The sequence below is a fragment of the Stegastes partitus genome, unplaced genomic scaffold, assembly GCF_000690725.1.
Source record: "Stegastes partitus isolate 25-593 unplaced genomic scaffold, Stegastes_partitus-1.0.2 Scaffold169, whole genome shotgun sequence".
NCBI lineage: Eukaryota > Metazoa > Chordata > Actinopteri > Pomacentridae > Stegastes > Stegastes partitus.
This window is the reverse complement of record NW_007577900.1, coordinates 422,142-448,915: the sequence shown is the minus strand read 5'-3', so window position 1 is coordinate 448,915 and position 26,774 is coordinate 422,142. Positions and strand designations below refer to the sequence as shown.

The 26,774-nt window shown below is 42.4% G+C and overlaps 1 protein-coding gene across 1 annotated transcript in view; it reads right to left on the bottom strand.

The window, feature by feature from the left end:
- Window positions 1-300: 300 nt before the first annotated feature.
- LOC103355833 (zinc finger matrin-type protein 4) overlaps window positions 301-26,774 on the bottom strand; it is a 58,142-nt gene continuing 31,668 nt past the window's right edge. Inside the window, 2 exon segments of the mRNA XM_074465719.1 lie at window positions 301-2,902; window positions 16,223-16,319. Of these exon segments, the coding sequence (XP_074321820.1) occupies window positions 2,881-2,902; window positions 16,223-16,319 (119 nt within the window). The 3' untranslated portion in view covers window positions 301-2,880.

Below are 26,774 nucleotides of genomic sequence, written 5' to 3'. Positions count from 1 at the left end.
CCTGCTCCCCAACCTGATTTCAGTTTCATATCTTGTGGCCTTTTAAACTATTCTAAATCTCGCAGTTCTGATACGGAAAAAACAAGGTTGTGTGAAAGGGAATGACAAGCAAGAAAAAGTAAATAAATAAATAAAACGATGCAGGAGATTAATTAATAAGCTAAATATTTTAGGTGATGCTACGAAGCTTGAGGTTCTGCATGCGTGGTAACAGATGAAAGCTGCCAGAAAGATGCAAATTTCACACATCTACACGGTGGCGCAAACAAACAGCGATGAAAGAAAAAACACACACAGGGCTGGAATTTTTTTTGCAAGAGAAAATAGATATAGTTGTCATTATATTCATCATCAGGTGTGTTTACAAATGTGCTCACGGTACACAGCTCGCAACGAGTCTCCCGCTGCCGGTGCGGTTGACAGCTTCACATACAGATACACCCGCCCGCAAGCATCATATCACACAATTCCTACCCATAGATACATCTCTGTCATATATTATGTAACATCTGCTAAAATACGTGACTCACGGAGCAGTCATCCTCTGCACAGACTGTGATATCGACACACGGACACACGGTTCCTATTGTGAACACACCAGTGCTGGAGAGAAAGGAGTCAGTGTAAATAGTCGTCTGAACAGTCATGATGCACATTGAAAACACCGAACGACTTCTTGTTTTTCTGGTTTTCGTTTAGTTGCGTTAGAAAAAGAACAAAACAAAAAAAAAATTCCAACGGTTTGAAGTCCCGCATCATCGTGTTGGCAGAGTTATCAATCCACTCTCATTTCCGATGTTGCTCTGATGAAACTGTCCTCGTAGTTTTCTTCACGTTATCAAAATCCCTCTCAGTGAAATCACTCCATGTTCAGATTTGGATTTTGGTCCATCATCACCAACTCCTTGGTTCAGAATTATTTTTACACCATCCATTCAAAACACGACCCACCAAAAAGACAGTTTATTCCCCTTCCAGTGCCGGCCCTTTTTTGTATTTTTCAATAATATTCATAAGAAACCTTATCACCTGTGGCTCAGTGCAGATAGACACTATGAATACAAAACTCTTGCACCGCTAAAAACACTAACTTCACCTGCAGCTACTGCTTATTTACACAAACCAATTTTTCTTCTTTTTTTTGCTTTGTTCAACTATTTCACTTCAAACCCACATTGTATGGTTGTTAATATTACAGCGTGATTGCATAAAAACCATCCACAGGTCTGGAGAAGGAAAACAGTTTCTAATCAGGTCATGTGTAGTTCACTCTCTCCACCATGAAATGAACAAAGCAGAAAATAAAAACACATTTTTTTTTTAATGTGTTTACAGAGGAAAAAAAAAAAACAGAACTCGAACCAACAAGAACGAACAGAGGAATAGCTTAGCATTGAGTGCTGTGTTTTTCATCTTAAAGAGAAATGCTGCTCTGGGCCAATCTCAGTGCCAGCACAAGAAAAGTGGAGCATGTCTTCTCTTTGCTCATCTTATGGTGCTACAAACTCTTGTTGAAACGCACTTCACAGACACTCTGAAGACACTACAGATGAGGTTGTTATACAGCGGTGATTATTCTAATATCTAGGTATCAAAAGGTCAAAAGGTTTTTTTTTTTCTTCAATTCTTTGATGAAAAAATAAGATGTTGAGAGGAAGCCAGTTCAGCACTAAAAGGTGACCTCTTTGGTCAGTTGCAAGCATGTCCAGTAATGCATTACGAAGCTATCACTAGAAAGCAGCTCTATTGCCAAAACGCGCAACAAATAGGTTTCAAAAAGGCAAGTGAATGCAACGTTTTACATTTTGCATGCATTGAATTACATCCCAGTTGTTTTGTACATTGGCTGCTACATGGATTGGGAGTGAAGTTGTTTTTTTTTCTTTTTTTGTTTTCCCCTCTGGCCATAGCAACAGAAAAATAAAAAAAATATATCTACATGTTGCCCTTCTCAGAGAGAATTTTTGTCACCTCCGGACAGCATCTGACATCAGTATTTAGTGCTGTGGGAATGTTTTCAACAGTAGATGATTCACACAGACCCTCTTGAAAAGTGGAATTTTAAAGTCTCTTTGCTGCTTTTCTCGTTCTTTTATCTCCAGGTTTTGATTGTATGAAAATACGAAGATGGGTTTTTTTTGTAAATGATACATCCACCATTTGAAAATAGACCAATCCGACACACAGATAGACGACAGTAGATTCAAACCAAAAAGCATCTTTTTGAAGTTGTGGAAACTCATGCAATCTGTAATGGCTGAGGTCATTGGGAGTTTTCTCGTCCTTGGATTTCAAAGTCTGGGCCTGAGTAGGTCTCAAGTGGTCTGAAAGTGAGCCAGGCTTGTGCCACCATCAGCATCACTGCATACCGAATGCACGTAGAAACAGGAAACTCGACTCGCATCACTGTCAGAGCACTTGGGGGACTGTTAGTTACAGAGTTATTAGTACTGCTGCTCTATGACGATCATTGTAATGGTTATTATCACTCTGGTCAACGCACTGACATCAGTTCAGTTTTAGGATTGTGGTTCACACAAGAGTTAAATGGCAATACGCAGCCACAGGTCCTCTGATGGCTGTACTCGTCAAACACAAGGTGCTGAATAAATCTCAAAGATATATATATATTTTTTTTAGATTAAAGATAGAAATTAACACACTCACAATGACCCACACACGCTTACTGCAGACGTGTGCGCAGACACACACACAAACACACAGACACACATACTGAAGTTACTTTGCACTACTTTCTCGTACTCTTCTTCGGCTTCTGATGAAAGTCCCCTCCTTTATTTAAAAAAAAAAGTTGTTTATTCCGATAATCTCTTGTCTTCATCTCTTCTTCTTCCTTCCAGAGTGGCCTGTCTCGGTGGCTTACTGCTGGTGTTGCTTCAGGCTGAAAACAAAACACAGGAAAGAATTTGTTAGTCTTGTTCTGTCTGTGACATGGGCAGATCCGACAAGACAGGGCTCTTTAACCACAGGGAACATCAAGCCCACTGGGGAGAGAGATATTCAGTTTCTGCCATGCTTGGTCTCTGCACAGTAATCTCATTTACCTGTAAATCCATGTCTCATGCCATTTTTAATGCAGCGTAGATGGCACAATAAACAAAGTCCTCACTGGTAATGCAACGAGACGTATGCACAGAGATGCATGCCGTAACCTCGCATTGCCTTTGTGTTTTTAACTATCTGCTGAACTGAAAAGAATTCCCCTCGTACCGGGAATGACAGCTCGGCTACGTGTGAGGCATTAACCAATAATCCCGTTCCGCAATCTTCTCATAATTACAGCCGTCTGTTATGCCTTCAATCTGGCTGCACCCCAAATTAAAACAAAAGGAGAAAGATAGGAATATAAACCCTCATGTTTAAGGTGCAGTAATTACTGTGGATTTGGCCTTTATCTTGAACTGCTGATTGTTTTTCACGATGACAGGCGCTGCGGCGGCATTTTGTAGCTTTATCGCCACGAAACAAAGCAGCTGCGGAGGCAAACACGCCACATTTAATTAAAACAAAGCGATAAGTTGGATTGAAGATCATGCTAAGCAACGCCCACCTAACTGACAAAGCATTTATTTATTGTTTTTTTTTGAAATACGGGGATGTTTAGATGACTCAAATCTTGAGAAATCCTGCAGCTGATCTTTGTGAAGTATTCCTGAGATGACAGTATCACATTAGCATTCAGTGTTGCTCATTGAGTCGCCCGAGTGTCACAACAGAAATCCCAACAACAATGCTCAACACTTCTTTTACCTCCGCCTCTCTTTTAGTATAATTGTTCCTCTTGTCAGTTTGAGGTGCTGTTTTTTTGCTTTCATGAATTGAGTTTTGAAATGTTTTCGCCTCCGTGTGAGCTTAGCCCCGTCTGCCTTAGCGGAGAGAAACAAACACAATCAGACATACATAAAGTGAAAATAAGATGTTTGCCTCCCTACGTAGCCGTCGGTCTGAGTCTGACATGAAAACATATCCCTCAAACGACGCGACAAATTTCAAGCGTTTTCATCGCGGTCCTTGTTAAAATGCCACTCCTTCACTGTGTCCTAATTGGAGTGATGCCCCCCCAACACACACACACACACACTTAGGCGACTGAGACGGAGTGAGAGAAAGTGGGAGGATGCACAGACACCCTAGCTGTCAGCACCTATCCCGGTAATGGCTGTTAAAACAGTGGCCTCTACACCCTGTCTGCTCTGTCAGGACTCATCAAGTGCGTTGGACACTCTGAAGAGTGGGAGGACATGACTCTGGTAGCTTGTATTGTTGTCTGGGAAAAGACAGGTAGCAGTGAGGAGGGTGTGAGGGCAACAAAATGAGAGTGTCAGAGTAAAAACACTGTGAGACACTTAAATCCAAATTATGAGCACATTCTACACCTATGACGGAAAGAGCTTCTGTTTGTCTGGGTATGTGTCTGCTCTTTTCTCTACAACTGTTCATCTGATCTGCTTTATAGTTGGGCAGTGTGCTGCTGAGGACCCAAGGAAGTACAGTGTTGGGTGTCAAGACATTCAGATGGGCAGTCTTTATATTGTGGCTAAAAGTTGTTTTCCGTCATGCTTTCACAACATTAAGTTTTCAACGTCTTTACCAGGCCTTTGTCGATTCATGCTCACAACAGCTCACTGACTGCTAATCAATCTAAACTCAAACTTGTTTTTCCCTGGTGTGGAATGTTTTTGGACACTCTCTGTAGTTACAAGCAGGTGTTCCACTATCAAATCCAAAGTGGTTATGTCAGAGCAAACCACTAATGAAGTTGAGTTTTCATCCACCCATCTTTTTCCACGTATGCAGGACTGGGTGGCAACATTTTCCCGTTCCTCCTGGGGGATGTGAAGGCGTTCCCAGGTCAGATGAGATATGTAATAAGTGTCCTTGGTTTACCCCAGACTCTCCTCCCAGTTGGAAAATGTAGGGGCTCTTCACCCTAAGACTTGAACCCAGCCATCCAATGGAGGAACTTATTTTGGCCACTTGTGCCGATGACCTCATTCTTTTGTTCACTACCAAAAGCTCTTGAGCATAGTTGAGGGTTGACACCTAGATCAACTGGTAAATCGAGAGTTTTGACTTCCTGCTCAGCTCCTTCCTCACCATGACAGTGTGGTACAATTACCACTGATGCTGCACTAATCCATCTGTCAATCTCACACCCCATCGTCCTGCCATTTGTAAACAAAATCTTGAGATACCTAAACTCATTTGCTTGATGTAGCAGCTCACCCCCAATCCAGAAGGGGCAAAAGTTTCCAGCAGAGAACCGCGGCCTCAGACTTGTGGGTTCTGAAAGTCGACTTTCCATTTGATTATGTTGTACCAGCTGCACATGCATGCACTTTAAACACTGTTTCCTTGTAGCTTTTCTCTTTTTCAAAAGCTGACAAGCGAGAGCTTTCTAAGCACATGTTTGTGTTCTGAGATTTGCAAAGATTCAACATCTATAGTTGATAGAAAAAAGCAACTTCATGTATTAAATATGACTTCGCTCTGCACATATAGCAGCACACACGAGTCAAACTGCTCAAAGCAGCATCAAATGTTACTCTATGTATATAATATTAGTCCAGATAAGGTCATGGATGTGGCTTGCATTCACAGATCAATGTTGTTGAATGCTTGCAGCTAAAAGTTGGCACAAACCAGCTGTGTGTTTGCAGACACACCCCATTCCTCCTGCAGCAAATGACTTCACTCAATCACGCTACAAGCTGCAGTTAGATCATTCCAAACGGACATGTTTTCATCGGACACTGCACTTGTACCTTAGAGTTGTATAAGACGGAACCTATTATTAGTTGATTTCACAATTGGCTTCCAACACTGTTAGTTAAAGTTGTGTTGCTTAACTAATGGATTAACGCTCATGAGAGCAGAATAGTAAATAGTTTTTTTTCTCCCTTCATTCTTTTTAGGTGCACTCAGACTTGGTTTGACATAAAATGGGACAAAAGCATGAAATCTTTCTATTTGAGGAGCTTGAAACTGCAAATATTCTTGCTTGACAAATGTCTAAATAAACTAACAGTGAATTATGCTACTCAGTAATTTTCTCAGTGAAATAAACAATTAATTGACCAACAGTGACAGAACTTTGCAAAAGCAGCAGAGAGTATTCATGATTCCAGAAGGATAAAATCTGTTGCATTTAAATTGGGCTCTGCCTGTTCAAAAGCATAGTTTTGAACTGCTGCCATTTGTTCCACTGTTATTTGTCATATTGTTTTGAAAATGTCCCCTGACTGGTCTGTTTCTATGGGAACAACATGCTCCAAGAAATCCTGAGACGGTTTTGGCTGTGTGATGAATCCGCTACATACCAAATATTTTCTTTTCTGTTGCATGCACACTGCGTGCAACTTTTACATGCTGTGCTTTTTTTGACATAGTGAATTTGTATAGTAACACTTCTCATACTCTGCACCCAATATATCTTCACACATGCCTTTATGTGCATTGCACAAAAATAACTATTTGAACAAGGCCAGTGTCTCAGCAAGGAGGGAGAAGGTGAGAAATAGTAGGACGAGGGCAGAAGAGATGACAGGGCCAAGGAACGTAGCAGGAAAGGACAAGGTGACGCAGGGGAGGGAGTAAAAATAAAGGTCACGGTCTGTGAGTGAATGGGGGTTGTTAATAGACTAATCCAATAATCTGTCCCAGGGCCACACATGTGGGATGTAAGATATATGAGGATGAGAATGTGTGAGAGGGCAGAGAGAGTGCATGAGTCTCTCCGTCCAAGGGAGGTGTTGGTGAGGATGTGAAGGTCACCTTGGCACGTTGCGTATATGTGTCTGTATGCGTGTGCCAGGTAAACAGAGTCCAGCAGTTGCTAAGGGAGGAGATGTGAGTCATGACTCAGGCGTAACCCCCCACCTCCACACCCCCACCCCTCACCTTATTAACATCACAGACAGCGATGCTCAGGGCAGTGTGTGTGTGTGTGGCTGTGTGTGTTTGTGCATGCAAACACAGCCTGTTTGTGTGATTTTTTTTTTTTTAATATGGGCAGAAGGTGTGAGGGAAGGCAAGGACAAGTATCTCGGGGGGAAGATGAGCAGGAGCCGAAGGCACGAGCCTGCATGTGTGTTTCTGTGTGTTCAAGTGTGACAGAGGATTCATGTGAGAGGAGAGCTAACCAGCAAGAGTCCTGAATTAACCTTTCACCTTGCCTCAAGCAGAGAGAGGATGCCTCAGCACACACACAAATGCTCAGGCCACGATGCACACATGCATGCTGCTAGCCTATTAGCAGGTCGATAGCTCAACCATTTGCATCGGGAGTTGCTTCACGCTAACCACTGTAATCTCTCGCGCTCGCTGCCACCCTCTCTGTCTTTCTGTGAGCCTTCCTCTCTTAAATGTGCATTGGTTCATGTGTGTGTGTTCGCTGTGATACTGATGCTGAATAATTACCGGGGTGAGTAGGATAAATGGATTGTCCCAGACCTCACCCTCACACCCCTGAGGGCCCGCGCGAACATCAGCAGCATCATGCACAACTACACACGATCCACATAAAACACACATTAAGGCAGGCCAGAGGTCGGAATTGTATAACAACAAAAAAAAGCACCCAGTAAGCAATAGCCGAGCAATCTCAGTGAGCGATGTGAACATGAACAATACTATACAGGTAGTTAAGGCCCCAGCAGTGTCCTTGGTCCGAGAGATATAACCATGCTGACTATTCGCCTCAAGTAAACTGCAATTCACTGGTGGCTGTACTTTCTCCTAAAGACTGCGAGCAGCTAATTAGTGTCCTTTCTTGCAATTTTTTTTTCTTTCTTGTTTTAATGGATGTATATATGGACAAAAATTCCTCACGCGCTGTAAATTTGCTGCTAATGGTTGCATAAAAGCCATCATAGCCTTGAGGATAGTCTGTACAACGACTTTGAGCTTTCTAACACCACTTTTTTCTGGTTCAAACCACTGAATATCAATAATATGAACAATGAACCAGACAGCCGGATCTATATAATAGAGCCTGACTGATTAATAAGAGCGCCAATAAATGTTTTATAGACTCAGTAGGATGAAGTAAATCTGAGGAATACCTGTTTTTTCCTGCCACATGTATAAACTACAAATTAACCAACGTATTATTTATATATGTATATAAGAAGCATTCAGCTGAGGTAGGTAGGTAAAGGAGAGTAAATAGTAACTCTCTTTGGTCATAGTGCAATAGAACAGCGTATCTCATCAACCTTTTGGTGTATTGAACTGTTGTAGACTTAGCTGGCAACAAAAAAGAAAATATGACAGAATCAACCCTCTGAACTTCCACATCCACCAGCAGGTTTGAAAGGCGTGATATCTAAAATCACCAAAATGACATCATTTATCAGAACCACAAAGTAGAAAAACTGCTAGAATCACAGATTTTTCAAATGTCCATCAGTCCTTGAACTAATCATGGGTGAAAATGAAGCTTAGATTTAAATTTTATTTTTTGGTTTAAAAAATATTTTTGAAAAATCAAAATTGCTTAATTCTACACATCTTTCTTTAAAAAAAACAGATAAAAAGTTTAATTTAATCAAATTATGTATATAATAAGAAAAATAATTCTACTCTCCTTGGTGCAATATTGACGCAATTACTGACTCACGGTCACATGATGAAAATGTAAAGATTTTGTTTTAGTGCAGGCCGTGCTTACACAGAGCAGACGGGAAACAAGTGTAGAAACAAATTTAAAATCTAAGTAGTAAAATATCAATGCTGTGTAGAGTCATCAGTTTACCTCAGTATTCATAACACCTTTGTGCACTTCAAAAACTGTTGTATGTGTGATCCCAGATTTTTTTTTCAGAGTTTTAACTAAATAAATGCTGAATGGTCTGCATGTAGATAGCGTTTTTCTACCTTGGTGGTCCTCAAAGTGCTTTACAATGTTTTCTCAGTCACCCATTCACACACCAATGACTACAGAGCTGCCATGCAAGGCACTCGCCTGCCATTGGGAGCAACTTCAGGTTCAGTGTCTTGCCCACTTTGACTGTGGAGGGGCCGGGATTGAACCGCCAACCCTGCAATCAGAGTACAACCGCTCTACCATCTGAGCCACAGCCGTCCAAATAAGAAATAAAGAAATTCAGCTTCATCTGTTTCCACAGAGATACTAGACTTTATGCTGTAGTGAAAAATGAGCCCAAAGAGAGTAAAAATGTGACAGGAATAAATGCCCAGAAACTGCTTGGAGTTCAGAAGGTTAAAGAAACTTAAACACAACTTTTCACAAAGTAATTACTGCATCCCTCGTCGTATCTGTACTATACAAATACTGTGGTTTACCAACTGCTGCTTCTACGCTGTTTTTTTGGACACGGACTCATATATAACTTTTAAAACTTGGTCTTCAATTAACTACTCCATGTGTACAGGCTTACAGTCACCACTGGGAACAGCCTGCCATCGTCAGAAAACTTGCCAGATTTTAACACAGCAGTAGGCCTGGAAAAAAAAAAAACACTGTTCAGCTGCTGTCAGCTGCTGGCCTTATGTTTCTTCTTTAATTTTTACTTTAAAAAAAAAAAAAAAAAAAAAAAATGAGCCATTAGTTTTTAGAAGTACTTGAGTCAGAAACCAACATGGGGATTTAGCGTTCTTCTATCTGCTTCAGTTCAGTCTATTGCCTACTTGTGTCCCTGTCCACCAGCCAGCTAAGTGCATTGGCTTAATTGCAACATACTGTAAACTGTGAAAATGTTCTGCCAAGTTTATCTAGTTATATCTCCGCTGTTATCATCGCGTACAGGTCCAATTACAGCAGCCAGTCTGGAGCGACTGTGTTGGAGTCTGCAGCATTTCAAATGACCTGCAGCTGACTGCGTGTGAAGCAGATGCTCGGCACAGATAAGAAGAGCTGGCAGATAGATGCATCCAGCTGTTTAAAGAATAGAGAAATCTGTTGTTGTTTTACGGCGACACATTCCTAATGCCAAACATCACACACACAAACCCACACAAATGGACGCAGACACACACACACACACACACACACTCAGTTTTCATGGATGTTTCTTCGGTGAGAGCTAATCCCCTGCCACTGTCAACCGTGCTTTCGTCTCCTCCGGAAAGCTCCTTACACAAGCCAAAGCTCATCCTGGGTGTGAAAGAACACACATACGACCCACACATATGCACACTCATTCACTCACTCACTCACTCACTCACTCACTCACTCACTCACTCACTCACTCACTCACTCACTCACTCACTCACTCACTCACTCACTCACTCACTCAAGATTGTACATAACTTTGGTAAATCTCGTCCACCAAGTAAACAACCCAGAGATGTGAATGGAACAATCTCAGGAGCCTGTTTTCCATAAATACATTAATTACATTTATGCACACATGTATACAAGCTACACACATATACAACCTGTTCTTAATGGAAACAGACTTGGTAAAACCATTTGTACTCAGGCCATGTACTACACAACCAGGCCAACCCTGAAGCACACACACACACATAGTTCTCATTTATGGGCCCTTATGTCCTCTTATTTCTTAACTTGCAATGCCTTAGAGGTTGTCAGGTTTCTTATTTGTGCTGCAGCCTCTGTGTGTGTGTGTGTGTGTGTGTGTGTGTGTGTGTGTGTGTGTGTACTCTTGACTGTGTTTACACTCTCATGACAGCAGAAAAGCGACACTTTGCACGATGTGCAGCACAACATGGCGTGACAGAGGCATTATATGCTATCATATCATATCCCCCATAGTACACCATGCTGCAAAGGCTAAAAAGTAATGCATGCTGATGTGGGAATGGGTGGGACAACAGAGAGAGAGAGAGACGTAGCCTAAAGTGGTTTCTGACATACACTCGTGTACCCATATTGTGTTTCACCTGAGTGACTGGTTGAAGGCAGAGGAAGAAAGGTTGATGAGGTGGAACCTTCGGTCTTGTTCTGCTTCCCAGAGGATCGATGCAGCAGTGCAACAGAGCCGGCAAGACTTATTTCCAGTGCCAGTGTTCACTCTCACGGACTTCAGTATTCAGCACGTGTTGGCAATAAGTCTGAGAGGGCTCAGGGCTGTTGAACAATAAAATTGTTTGTGCTTTGAGGAATCTCTCACGGACGCTGTACACACACACACACTGCCTGTGAGTCGGCCTTCCTGCAGATACTGCTTAAGGTACATGTCCACAATCCAAAGTGTTGCACATTTAAAAAACAGAGAATGGCAATTTCCAAGTGTAATTTGTTTGACCAGATTATATTTTGAAATGTAGTAGCTCAAACTACCTGACTATTAAATTAAGTAAATCAAAGGAAAAGCAATCTGGTGGGTCTGTTATGCTGTTAGGGACATTCTGCTGGTATGGTTTGGGCCCACTTGCCAGCTTAGAGGGAAGGGTCACTGCAGATCAATACAAAGTTGTTCTGAATGATCATCTTTATCCTGTCATGACATATTCAGATAGATGGATCAATTTATCAAATAAATAATAGGAAAAATAGTAGCCTGATGGCAGTGATCTTGGTGACAAAACCCCTATCCATAGGGCACAAAGGAGTCACGAAATGATTTGATTACAACGATGATAATCATATGTTATGGCGCTCGCAGTCACCAGATCAGCAGACAGCACCTTCCACCACCATCCAAGCCCCAAACGAGGGAATATATTTGAGCATATTGGTGTTCCATCCCTCCAGTAGTGCTTAAAAGTCTTAAAAAATCAACGGCATGGCACATTAAAGCTGTTCAGCAGACACTAAGACACGTCATGCTATTTTTTCCCTTTAATCTATACCCGGCCAGTACATGCAAACTTCTAAACTACATGTGAAGTACATCATTATCCACAGAAATGCTCCAACCACAAATGTCACAATATGTTGTCCCGTTTCCAATATACTGCTGCATAAATCCCGCTTAGAATGTCGGCAAACGCTGGCTGTGCTACGAAATACATCTCCTCCGTGTGTTGACATCCCTGTGAACAATCCTGAGTAAATTTCATTGCGTGGAAATACGACTGAACTCCGGCTCTGCACATATCTCTACCAAATTCCTTCTACTTCACACCACTTCCTGTGAGCCTGTCTGATAAAGTGGATGAGGGACTTTCTCCATTTCTATCCAGTGACCTATCAGTACTTCCCCTGTAAATCTCCCCGGTACCGCACCCTCGGTCTCCCTCATCCGTCATTGCCCCGTGAATCCACCCTAAGACGTGTAACCCTGCAGCTGTCAGCAACGATGGGTTCACCTCATTGTCCACTCCAAATCCTCTCTGGCCCCACTGCTCAGTTCACATTAAGGAGATCTACTTTCTGCTGCAATTTTGTTTTTTACATTCTTTTGCTCTTTGCACCTTTCTTTATCCAATACATCCCAGTTCTGTCTGCATTGCTCCATTTCTCCATGTCTGTCTGCCTTTTCTCATCAGTTTTGTCGCAGCCTTTTGCCACTTCCATAACCTTTTCATTTCTTGTGCCTCTGTCTCAAACATGATGTGTCTTTGCGTCTTTATGAATCCCTCTTCCTATCCGTCTCGCAGTGTCTGCGGCGCACGCCGTCTCTCTTGTCAGTCTTGCTTACTCTCTCGTTCTCGCTCATAAACATGACTCTTTCAGTGTGTCTGCCCTCTTTTCCGCTTTGCAACACTAAAACTGACAGAGTGGGAGAGTTATGAGCCACCTTTTTTTTTTTTCTTCTAGGATTTACAGTCTCTGTGCAGTGATATTATACCACCCAACAATCACACATTTCAGGAGTTTAGCTGACACTCTTATCCAGACTGACTGGAGTGAGTCAAAAGCTGTATTAGGGGTTCAGTATGTTGCTCAGTGGCATGTAACTGTTAACGAACATTGACGTCTACAGTCCCTTCAGCGACCTTTAATTTTACCATAAAACATAAAAAAACCCACATTTCCTTCTGAATCAACATTTCTTTTGATGTATAATAATGCAGTTGCGAATACTATTTCCCAGAACTTGCACCTGTAAAATTTATCTCTCTGTTAAAGAAAAACATCACATCAGTGTCTGCGTACTAAATCAAGTAACCTTTCAGTTCTGTTTGATATTTTACTTGTGTACTGGTGTGAGCCTCTGCAGTATCTCTGCACCTCAGCAAATCACACTGAAGCTCTTTGAAAGGACAGATAACATTTTGGGTAAGAAAAAAATGAGATCACGTGGTGGATTTGGGGTAAAACTTTTAAACCAAACCTAACTGTTGGTACCTCATCTATATCTTTTGCTTCAGCCACTTGCACTTTTTTATTTTAGTTTGTTAACTCTTACATCTAACAGTAACATTAAACAACTAATTGAGTCTATTACTGAGTCTTACACAATTACTCAAAAGTAGATTAAATGTATTGTATCTATTTGTACACAGTAACTCTTGAAACTAAGTTGTTCAGTTAAACCTGTCATGCATACCGTCCAGCAAATCCGACAGCATATGAATGTGTCAGCTTCATATCTGAATGAGCACCCTGCTCACTGTTCTGTAAAAGTCACAACAGCACTCTTACTAGTTTGGACCGAGGAACATTTTCGTATCACTTTCAACACTGCAAGAGTCTGAATGCATGTTGTTGCATTTATAGACAGAGATGCACAAGGAATGTATGGCAAGTTTTTGTAGTTATTTGGGGAAGAATTTTTCCACACTTAAGCACCAATATTAGTTCAAAAACATCACAGAACATCAAAGACTGTTTGCTGCCAAAATCAAAAAACATCATTTTCTCTCACTTTGCCCTTCAGTTACAAAATTAAACCAAAAAGTTCATGAAAATAAAACTTCACTGCAGTAAAGACAGACTGTAACATGTCTGACTGATGAGACTCACCAGTCATTTAATCCTGGTTTGGATAAAACATTAAGAAAAGCTGAGCTTTAGTTTGTTGCTTGTTTTTCATGAACTGGTTTAGATTAGTTTAGATTTGGGTTTGTGTTCATTAATTCACTGTTATGCAGTAAACATACAGGAAATAGTATACACTTGATGTCCTGTCCAATGAATGTATAACATTAATCACACATGTACCATGAATCCCTACAACACTGTCGTGGGTATGTCTGAATAAACCTGTGAGGAAGAGTGACCTCTGTCTGAATGACAGAATGCAGCCACTGCAACACATCGATAAAGCAAGCAATGCTTTGTTTCCCAAGTTTGACAAGCGTTTTAGAACAGTGCAATACGATGCAGACAAGAGAAAACTGTAACTAGTGTCTATGTATATCACATTGTGTAGTCTGTGTAGCTAACAAGCCATGCATAATGTTTCCATAATAAATAATACAAATCTTAATGTTGTGTCCAGTAAGTAAAAAGTTTGGGAATTTACCCCCGGCTTGAAAAAAAAATCTATCCTGTTATTTACTTTCTGTTTTCGTCTCTTCCTTCTTCACTCTTTGCCTCTCTCATCCTTGTTATCGCTGTTGTTTTTCTCACTACACCCACCACTCTCTGTCTAAGAGTTAACATGTTTGCAGAAGTTTGGTGTGTGCAGCCCAGACATGTTATGCTCTAGGGTGGTTAAAAACAGTAATTTTAGTTGCCTTCACCTTCTAAAAGCAGACAAAAAGGAAAAGAGAAAAGCTGCGACAACAAAATTATATCCTCAAGCACCTTTTTATCTGACAAATACTCCACGTGTAGCACAAGCAATTTCCATTACATTGCTTTAAATACAGACGGACACATACATGCACACAGACACACGGTGCTGCTCTGCCGTTAACCACGCTCGCGGCTATCTCATGGTAAATGCATGAACTGTAACTGTTCCATATCGCTGTTCCATATTCCTGCTGATGGATGTAATTTCCTGCACGTTGGCTGTAATTACATTTTCTAAAGTCAGTAATGAAAATGACCAAAACTCATTGTGCAATAGTCATTCCTGCATTGAATAACTCTATATTATTGCCATCGTGTTACTGCAGTCTGCTCCATAGTGGTCCTGCTCAGTGGGGCTCTCGGCTCTTGACTATCAGACAACAAGAGGATTGTAGCCAAAGCTGCATAAAGTCTGCAGCTACAGTCTTGTCTGAAAAAAACACAACAGTAAGGTTTCTTAAAACTCTCCGCTTTAAATCCACCTTGATCATTTTGATGACCAACCATTGCACCCATGGATTGTCTTATTTAACTTGTTGGCGTTGTTTTATCTAAACACACACTGGTCTTCATGTGTTTCATGTGTTTCAAATGCTGCCAAAAGCCTGCAGTCACACTCATTCCCTTATTTTTTCCACTAAAGTAACCAGGCTTGAAAGACAAACGGTGTCAGGACTGACAATCAGCATCAGATACTTGAACAACTAATCGTTTCGTCTTGTGTCGTATATCATAGTTGACAACAACCAATGCCGCATCATGACATCCTGACAAAAACACTAGCATGTCAGAGTATTTTTTTTATTTTTTACCTTCTCTCCTGTCATGTGAATCCTCCCGTAACATGTTTGTGACATTTCCAAAAGCGCTCCTCGTCACAGCATGGTGAAGCAAAAGATAGCCTAAAGGAAATGGAACCCTTACTGTTCTTTTGGTGCAACCCACAGATCCGCAGTCATATTTTATTTATTTTTTTAAGCTTTTCCGAGCACATGACAGCAACCATCATTCATGTCGTTGTCTGTTTCCATTCTTGTTTCAAGGAATCCTTCTTCCCAGTAACAGGTTGTGAAAGACGATGTGCAGCAAACGCTATCTTATCAGACACAGTTATTGCTTGGTCTGAACCTGGCATGAAAGTGGTTGTGCCATGTGTGTCTTTACAGTGTTTCCACTGGGGTTTGCAAATTAGCTTAAAGGTGGACACTTTTGAGCAAGGGTGGCTGTGGCTCAGGTGGTGGAGCGGTTTTCCTCTGATCGCAAGGTTGGTGGTTCGATCAGTCGAAGTGTCCTTGGGCAAGACACTGAATCCGAAGTTGCTCCCCTCTGTCGCCATTGATCTATGAATGTGTATCTACTCTTAGCACCTGCTAACTGAAATTGTGAAAAATGAAATTGTGAATTGTGAAGGTTCTTTTTTGTATGATAATATTGGAAAAAAAAAAAAGATCCTGAGAGAAAATTCCACAGTCTGCTTACTCTCAGACCTCCACAAACTACTTTAAGTTTCCAAAATTGAGACACTGTGTTTCTTTACAGGGGTTCATCCATTCATCTGTTCATCCATCCGTTCGCTATACTCACTTATTCTGGTGCTTGGAGCCCTGGAGGTGTGCATGGTACTGCTCGATGGAGTTGAGGACCACACTGCAGACACTGCAAGAGTAACTACTGCGCAGCCCTGGAGAGACATAAACACACAACCACACAGGTACATTGGTTACTATGAGGGCACTTTCAATAAGTCTGGGTCCTAAAAATGCTCTATCATATTCTAGATCACCAGCAACTATCCATGAAGCCAACATGAGCAACAATAAAACTCTGAACTGACACTAAGTAAACAGTCTAAAGTGCAGGGTAATTTTCCTAATTAGAGTGTTTCTGGGAAGAGATTTGATTAGACTAATCATTAGCGGAAAACCAGTTACATTTTTAGATCCTTAGATTAGTGCCTTCTTCTTTCTAGAGTCTGCGTGTGTGTGTGTGTGTGGGTGCCCTTTTTGAAACTTGAACTTGAGCAGGGTTCATCCGAAGAATTAGGACATTAGGAATTTATAAAAAAAGAACAGTGCAGTAGGTCGTGTGCAAGGCCGACCGACATCGAGCCGTGCGTGTACATTTCCATTGTGTTGGTGAATGCATGCTTGAGATGGTGCGGCTCAGACACAGATGTTAACTAATTAGAGGGTTTGCAGGTGGTCGAGATGAACACCCAAAAATAGATAGATGAAGATGGAGATACTGATGGAGTTGGGAAGGGGGTGGGGGGGGATTTGGAACGCGGGGAGGTGGGGATTAGGTAGACAGAACGAGTGAAAAGAGGAAATTTCCGGAGAAAAATAAGATGCGTATAAAAAGATGAAGGACACGAGCCGGATAATGAGTTATCACGCTGCAGCAGTAATACAAAATGCATGCTGCCGTTTAATGACCACGAGAGAAAAAGAAATGATGTGCACCCTCCCCCCAAAACAACGTCCTCGTACACATGTGGTAACTACTGCATGGCAGCGCTGGGTTTAAAATGTTTCTTTCATGAGGGAGGAGGAAGCAGAGGAAATGCTCTCTGTGGCGATGAGGATAGGGCAATCAGCAACATGACATAATTGGCTGTGTATCTCTGTCAGAGATACAGTGAGATGCTATTTTTGTTTTCGCACATTTGCACACTGCACAGCCGTTACTGCAGAACTTTGCTCAGATAGCAGCTGATCTGCGTCGACACTTTAATGACAAACCAGTCAAAGAGTAATTACCTCTTAGCTTGTCCACGCTCCTCCTTCTTGTCTGTCCTTTTTGTTCATTTTTTGATGATAAGTGTGTAATTTTAGGTGTTTGTTGCGACCGAAATTGGGTGTGCTCGCTCGTGTGCGGGTGCCCTTTTCTGCGCCGTCATTACTGTCCTTGAGATTTATGACTTGTCTGTGTATTCCATCACCTTTTGACCTTCTGCGGTGGTAATTGGTGAAGTATGTTGGGAGATGAAGTTGTAATATAGTTAGGAGTGTTGGGAGGTCATTTAGACTGGGCTGGAGCTGCATAATGTGGCACATCTACTCTCTGTGTGCCTCAAGAGTCGCTCTGTCTGGTTCAGGGGTGATTAAGGACAAGCAGCCATTTACAAGAAAGCAACGGCTGAATTAGTTGCCTGGAGTAAGCACTGTCGTGGCTTAAATGTTGATATTTTGCATCTATTTGGAGCTAATAGCTAAGTCTGCATGTGTAAAAGGGAGAGAGAGGAGGAAAAAAAAGAGAGATGGTACATCTTCTTCTGCCAAAATGTCATTACTTCTGTTCTCTCTAAATGAAAAGGCTATTAATTGGAGAAGAGATAATTTGGAAAAGAAAGGAATGATAAGTCTCTCTAATTCTACTTCCCTTTCTCTTCCCGGTAATTCTATACTGCTGCAAGGATTACACAAAGAAGTCTATTCTTGTATATACGATTAAGTGCATGTGTGTATGTGTGCGCTGACAAAGGCAGCTTCCCTGCTTTTAGACTGATTGATGTCACCTCCACACTCCCTGGCTGAGGAGCGCTGATTTAAAATATGCTGCAGTTTCTGTCAGTGCCAGTCCTTTGTGCACTCACACACACACACACGCTTGTTTAAACTATACACATGCACTGATACTGTGTTTTGGTTAATAAAGCGGTTCTGGCATAAGACCACGCTGTGCCCTAATCCATGTTAATTACGTGCAGGCAAAGTGTGTGTGCAACACGAGTGACAGCATGCAGCTCAGGGTTTTTTTTTTTTTTGTGTGTGTGTGTGTGAGCATGAGGAGTATTTGTGAGGGTGTTCTAAGCCTTGTTAATTACACAAGAAGATATGCCAGGGAGAGAGAAAAGAGGGGGTGAGATGAGCTAAGGCAGTGGGTGTGGAGCTGTTTGTGGCTGTCCTTTAATGTACAGAGCCTTCTGGCATTGTTGGCACCGCTGGTATGGAGACGACTAAATGCTTGTCAAAAAAAAGTAACAAGCTACATTTTGTGCTCAGAAAATAGAAAAAAACTACAAACAAGAGCCTTGTTGCTGAGGAATTTAACATCCTCTTTCAGTTTCATTGAATGATATATTTTAACTTGGGTGTTTTTTTTTTCACTTTGCCTCGCCTCTAGTAACATTAATGACCCATTTGAAGCATGATATTTGTGGCTTGTGCCATTAGGATGCTCTGCCAAGCTCAGACTGCAGCTCCCTTCATTTGTGAGTCTCAGAAGGATTTCAGGTGGTAAGCACTGACAATCTAGTGTTGTGTGAACACTGCCGGTTTTGAGACACAGAAGGAGGAAATGAGCCTTAAGTACACTCTACAGCCAATGAAAGTCAAATTACATATGGATAATTTCAAGGTAGAATTTCCTCTATTTCCCCTCCTCTGTCCTATGGGGAAGAAGACTGCAACTGAGAATCTAACTGAAAGGTATTCATCTGTAATTTTATTCATGTGCTGGTTGAATATTAGTTTATGGAGCTCTTACTACCCCAGAGCCTTTGTGCTGTGGCACACCATTAGTTTACCATGTGCTTTTGCGAGATAAAAAATGAACTGAATCCAAAACGTAGCCCACTGAGATGCAATCAAACCCAACAGTCTGCAGCAGAGGCTTGACGGAGTGACTCAAAGGAATATACCACAAATACTATAGCAGAGAGGGGTTGAGCAATGGGGAAGAGTCCGCTTAAATCCAAGTGGAATTTTACCAACAAACTTTGAAGTACTTACAGAGATTCTAATTAGTTTTGCAGCCAGTGTGACAGTAATTGGAAAGACCATCTGTTTTAGACAAAAAAAAACATTACCATACATAGTAAACTATCTTTGTGAAGTATTGCTTTGAAATAAAATGACCAGATTCTTTTAAATTGTCCAGTTTATGCTTCAGCTCATTAGTCTGTGTCTGCTTAATTGTACCCAACTACTACTTCTTTGTACACTGTGTATACAACTACTACTTCTATCTAGGTAGAGAATATATGAAGTTGATGGGTTTTGAGATTCATACCAGAACTTTCCCCAAAAAACAAAAACATAAACTGTCAAACTGCTTATTCACCACATTTATAAATATGTATTTGCCACATGAGGACTGTATGAACAAGCTGTAAACAAAACACTGACACATTTACATAACTCCGTAACCTGAAGTTAGCACCGCAAACATGAGCAAACAGTTGCTCATTTACACATACGCCATGCTACTATTGCATACATTTGGAGTTAACGTTCTAATAATTTGATAAATGCAAGTCCAATATTTGCTCCAGTTCTTTTCATATTCAGTCATGTAGCTGTGTTTTTGTCCTCCACCAACTCCTGAGGGAAATATCCGGCTCTTTAGGTGCTAAATGCTCCACTACATTCACCAGGGAGCTGCTAACACTCTGTCTAATGTCTGCTACTGGACAGGTAGTTAGTTTATCACACAGATATTGGTGCAAACAGCTGCCTGCTGCTGCTGGAAACAATGCTGATGAGACTGAGTGGTGCGTCTGTGGCAAAAAAAAAACAAAAAAACGTTGACTTGCAGATTGTTTAAATGAAAACTATGAGTTGAAAATGCTAAAATGCTGGAGCTGAGAGGAAGTGCAGGGTGATAACTCTCTCTTAGCGCTTCATTAACAGTCATATTTCACATTACACAGTCATTTGAATCATTATTTTGGCTTCAATTGTCAATAGTTAGAAGCATTATTGACATAAATCAGGAAACATATGTTTAAAGAACACACAACAAGGGTATAATTTAGATGTAAATTTTCGATACATGACATTTATTTTGTTGTTACCTCCAGTAATGGGTCTACGACGCCTACAGTATATCATAGTTTAGTGTGTATGTATGTAATTTTGATGTGCCACTGCGTCGCAGTGAGCATTGTCTCGTGGGAGAGGAGGTCAGCTCTGTCTCGCAACTCAAGCACAGTCATCAATTACACACAATTTTCTCTCTGCTTTAGTACTTCACCCTCTCTCGGGTCTTCACACACAAAGCCACATACGGAGACACGCACACTCCAGTCCTAGACGCTTATCTCACTGCTTCTAATTCTCTACTGAATCTCCGGAGAGCAGAGACAATGCGCTGCCTCTGTCTTGAGGGGTTTCTACCCCTGTCGTGATTTATGTAAAGACACAGCCCAGTCAGCCGGGCTCCTTCCCCCGTCAGCAGACACCCCCACAGCAACTCCCTCGTCCACCTCTGTAATCCATCTCCAAGGGTTTTTGTCTGGCACCTAGTTGTGGGAACATCACGACTTTCTCCCCTGTGCCCCGTCTGTGCAATTACACTGGAAAATCCAAGAGTAAGAAACGGTGTCCATATAAATGTCATGGGGATTTTGTGATGTGTTTTGGTCGTGGGCACGGTGGGATAAGATAGAATATACAAGTACAAGTGAAGGTCAGCGTCATCAACGGGACACAGCCACACTAAATACATCAGGCAGATTCTGTAGCTATAGTTTGGAGAGGGGACACCGGTGTGTAAATAATTCACCTGTGCCTTGTGGGGAGCTAATGAAGATGACAGATGAGATGTGACGACAAATCCGATCCCCTAGTGGTGTACGCACAGACAGTTGCACACAAAACAACCACAACAACAACCAACAAAAGGACAAGACGGAGTATAGGGGCTGGGAGGGGGTGGGAAAAAGATAAACAGAAATGTAAAGAGAGAACAGTTCCACAGAGGGAAACAGGGGGGCAGAAGGACAGAGATGGATCTGTGTTTGGCTGAGACTAAATCCCTCATTCCTCCCCCTCCCCTCTGTGATTCTCTTTGCTCAGCTGCCGCCTCGCGTTCGACCCTCCCTCTGAGATTACACTCAACACACCTGTGACTTCACACCTGAAGTGGTGATAAAAGCCAATCAGATGTGAGAATCTTGCACCAATGGAAATGTGTCTCACCGAGGAACAAACGAATCCTGACAATGGAGCCGTACTGTGATGAACAAAGTGTTTGAGACTAAAGGCACTGGAACAAACACTTGATTGATGGCACGTATAATAGACCACGTCAGCGTCGAGCTCACTTAGAAATCTTAGACCAGTTCATTGAATCTGAAACGACATGTAATAGATTTTGCAGTGGAGTATCTATCCTCACAGAGTGCAAGCACGTCAAGATTAAACAAAAGGAACCATTCTATTTTTATATTTGCATTTTTAAATGTTTTCAGTAGCTGCGTGGTGAGATTTAGAGTCAGAATCTCCAAAAAAAATAATCAGAAAAAACACCCGAGTTTGTGGGATCTGGGTCACAGTGTGGATGGAGAACGATATCTAACATGACACCACTTAAAGCCTCTGAGCCAGTGGAGGCGGCAACATGACTCATGCTTTTAATATGATTGGCTTCTTGAGATGATGGTTTGTGTCATGGCACCTGGAGCACGCAGCGAATGGCACGGCTTGGGCTCTCCGAGGATTCGCATGTGTTCGGCAGAATCTGTGCGCTGAGCGCTGTGCGGTGCGAGCGCGTCCAACTTGTATATGTGTGCGGAAGAGGTGTTGCGAGGCGCTCGTGTGCATGCTGGACTGCGTGCTGCAGCGGGATAGCGTTAGGATGATATCACTCATAAGAACCAGAAAAGGAAAAGCAGTTTCTTTGCCAAATACTATTCATAATTTCATTAGGATACCCTTCTGGCAGAAATGTGTGTGTGAGGATGTGAATCAGTGTCCTCTTACTGCTACATTCGTGCAAGGAAGTGTTTGTGTGCAAGAGGGAGAGGTATAAAGGGGGACTCATATTTCTACCCTCAGCACAAATATTAGCGTGTAATGTGGTGTTATTTAGCTTCCTGAGCCTGAGACTTCTCCTCAGTGCAGTGCATTATCTCTTCGGTATGCTACATGCACCATGCCAGCAGAGGTCCTATGACTTTTTGCTATTTTACACATTGAAATGCTAGCACTAACAAGTGTGAGAACTCTGCTGTAATATCAGGAGTCTGTGACCTCAGACAGCAAACATGGGAAAGTTAAGCCGTGGAAAACAGAATGAATAAGATGTGTCAAAATTTCACTGAGATTTACAGTTAATAATTACAGAGCGACAAATATTCCTTTGGGGTGATGGATGACCTCCTAACATTAGCTACCAAGTAAACACTTTAAACAAAGCATTCATGTGATTTAACATGGCATTTCCATGGCACTTATATGATCAGAGAGACTTCAAAGCCTCGTCCACACGTACATGGGTATTGTTTCTAAAAACTAAAAATCCCTGTCAACATGAAAACACAAAAACAGCTGAAGATTTAACCCTAACTGTAAAGTCAGGCGATGACTTCATCTTCATTCTGGTAGGCTATCAACAATGGCACATTTAAGAAGAGGCGAGTCATATGTGTGGGCTTAATCTGACACCTAATATTCATTAATACGAAAAAGTCATGTTCACAAGATTAGCATCGGCACTGTTTTGGAGACGTCTGCCATTGCACAAAGAGATAACGGGACACACTGAGACAAAAACTCAGTCTTCCCTACCTGCATGGACACAAGTTTACATTTATGAGCTTCTGAATATCTTCACCCTGGAAGGAGTTTATCAAAAGCTCCATCCTCAAACAACATTTGGGTGTGGATAAAAGGCCAAAATGCATAGAAAAGGATGCTTTAAAAAAAAAAAAAAACACCCATGTATATGTGGACATGGGCTTTAGTCCCCCTACTGTCTCTGGTGTGCATGCAGATCCAAAAACACTGACTCCTGCAGTTACAACGATGCTCAATGGTGGCATTTCGTTGAACCCACAATACTTGGTAGTCTTTCAAACCCCACACCCCAGTTTGTAACATATGCTTTCTAAAATACATCTGTAGCCTGCAAGCCCAAGCTGCGATATCTGGAGGATCTCAGTTGAGTAATGTTCTTTGACTTGACCAAGCTCCCTCAAAGCCACAGTGGACATAATAGAGCTATTTTCACTAGCTGGCTTCACACACAGCATTTGTCGTATGAAAGTGCCTGGACTACCTCTCATTCAGGAGAGTCTGTATATGATATTTTTATCTTATATATGATTGATCATGATGACCCTCCTGCAGAACTATAAATCTTTAGAATCCTGCATCTAAATTTAAAGGTTAGTAAAGGAGGGTATTCCACCCATCTGAGGGACATTAATAAATAAACAGTGGGGGGGATTGATTTAAGAGGGGAGCTCTGAGCTAATTTAGTGGAAATGCATGTGGCTTTAAAGGTGCAGCAGAACAGGGAGTTATTCACATAGAACCCATGTTTTCTTGTCCAGCTGTATAGTGGACGATCTTTACAGTAACTGGTGCTAATTTCGTCAGTGAATCACTGGTGTGGCTTACCTCAGTATAACATCTGTGAAATGTACACCACACTGAAAGGCATATGAACATTTCAGATGTCCACCCTCACTGCCACAGATCTTGCAAGTGATCTCCCACTTATCGTCTTTCCTCGTACAAAGTCGTAACACCCCTGTTGCCCTTCATTTGTCACTTGTGTTGGGCTCGGGTCCAAGAGGCTGACCTGTGCTCTCCGTGGCATCCAGACTGCCTGCTAGCTGCTCCAGGAGGCGTGCCCTGGCTGCGTTCCGTCGGTGCTTCTTGCCCTCGTAGTGTTGCTGGGCCATCAGGGGGTTGTTGAACCAGGCTCCACACAGGCAGCAATACTTGCCAGCCTCTCTCCCACCGTTTCCACTGACCACCGCCATGGGCCAGGGTAGGGCCGCGGGAGGAGGGGGGCACGCAGTGGGGTCTGCGGGCAGCGGCGTGGAAGGAGAGGAGTCTAGGGGGAAGATGGGAACAGAGAGGAGACAGGGATGAGGAGTGAGCGGTGAAGGATTTCAGGAGTAGAAAGGGAGGACAGGAGAGGAATGTGAAGGAGGATATTAAAATTTATTCAAATGCAAATGGAGTTCTAATGCAGAAATTACATGAAATGAAAATATTTTCATGAAATGGCATTACCATTAAATCGTGATGCATTCACAAGTAGCACAGATGCTCATACTCTCACAGACAGATGGAATCTCACACACTCACGTTTGCACATTTACATTTAAAAGTTCTGGTTTTAGGTTGTGCTGATCAAGACTGAGAGCAAAGAGCAAAAAGATGGCTTTAGGCTACATCTGTGGAACATAGAGGAGGGTTGGGAGGAGGCCATCTGCACTCCAGGGCCCAGTCTACAAATGCTAGAGACTGACTTTCTGTTCACATCTACTGAACCCTCCAGTTTCATCCTTTTTGAACCTGAATCATCCTCTCCTCTCCTCTCCTCTCCTCTCCTCTCCTTTTCGTGAGGGAATGAAAAGTGAAAAAAATGGAAATGGCAGACTTCCAGGTGACCTGCTACTCATGACATGGCACTGGTTGCCATGGTGATTGCCCATTAATAGCCAACAGGCACTGACATGTCCGCAGGACGCGGTCGTGGTTCACGCAGCGAGGACTGCGTACGTGTGTGTGTGTGTGTGTGTGTGTGTGTGTGTGTGTGCATGCATGTGGGTGTTTGGGTGGCGGACTGAAAGTGTAATCTATGCTTGACAAAATGTGTGAAGTCTTGTGTGTGTGTTGTGTTGTGTGTGTGCATGAATGAAGCTCCAGAATAGTTTGCTTGCGTAAGGTACAGTACATGTACCAAAAAAAATCATCCTGAGGCGGGGGTGGGGGGGTGGTGGGGGTTAGAGCCACTGCCAAATTATGTGAGAAAGCTTAGAATGCCAGATGGCATGTCCAAATGTGCCGATTCGCCGTCCGCAATGTGTCAATGACTCTAGAGTTATACTGGCTGCGAGCACACAGCCCCGATACCACACGTTTAGACATTTTACATGACAAACAAAAGCCCACTCACACATGCTTTGAAGCCCCAATGAGTCATATCACTTCTTTCACAACAGCCATCAGCTCACTGATAACAAATGAAGAGCATGCATGAATTGTTGACCAGTGACCATGAGTGCGAGGTGTGCTAATTTATAAGTGTTTTTTATGTGTGGGCCCGTGTTGACTTGACTGTAGCCCTGCAATCTGATTGGCTGCCTATACCTTGATGTGTCTTCAGGCTCTGTTCACATAGTTACAGTATCTATGGCTGTGTCTCTGCTCATCTCACCAACCACACCCACTCACATTCCCTTTGCTCGCGTTCGCCTCGCCACACCATCGTCTCACTTACACAATTCAACCCTGTAACTCTTTTACTGTCATTTCGGTTCTTTTGCTATTAATGTCAAAGAAAAGGCCATCCTCTAATCTCTGGTGCAACACTCGTGCACGTTTGTGTGTGCCTGTGCGTGAGTGAGGCTCCTGCGCTCTGACAGCTCTGTGGAACAGCACGTGCTAAGCAGCAACAGGGACAGATCCTGTAATGTATTTTCTCCTCTCCATCCCTTGTTTTCCCACCATTTCGCCTCTCCTGACTGTGATCTCTGCACACTGGAGCAGAAGTAAGTCTTTTTCACGGAGTGGGGCACAGGGAGTGTGTGTGTGTAGGAGGAGGAGGTGCCGGCTTGAAGTGTGTGGGGATGTGATGTGCATAGCGGAGGGAACTCAGGTACGTCTCTGCTCTTCACCTCTCAAGGGTTTCTCCATCACACATGGCCCTCGCTTTCTTGTTCCGCACTGAGTGTTTTCCGTGTGTGTGTTTGTGTTTCTATGTGCATGTATGTTAGTGTCCATGTGTCCTGAGACGCAAGCGAATGTCATGAATGCATAAACGTGCATGCATCAGTCATCCTGTTTATGTGCGTTTCTGATGATCGTGTGTGCGTTCGTCTGCCCATGTGTGCCCGAGCCTGTCAGCTTGGCTGTGCATCTTCAGTGGAGCGCTCATCTCAGAGTGATCATGAAGGGTACTTTTGACTTTAATCTCTCCTGAAATCCTCTTCTTCTCTCCCAGGTCACTCTTCCTCTGTTCTTGCGCTTGTTCTCTTGTTTCTTTTCCTCCAGGTCCCACTGTCACAAAAACCACAGAAACTCCACCACAGCCACTGTACAGAAGTGACACTTTTCCAAAGTAGGCCAAAGTTTAGCAAAAGTCACTCAGGGGCTTGATTATAACACATTTTGTAGCGATTGTGCGTTTATAGCTGTGCGAATTTTCCATTTGAATCCAATTTGAATCACAT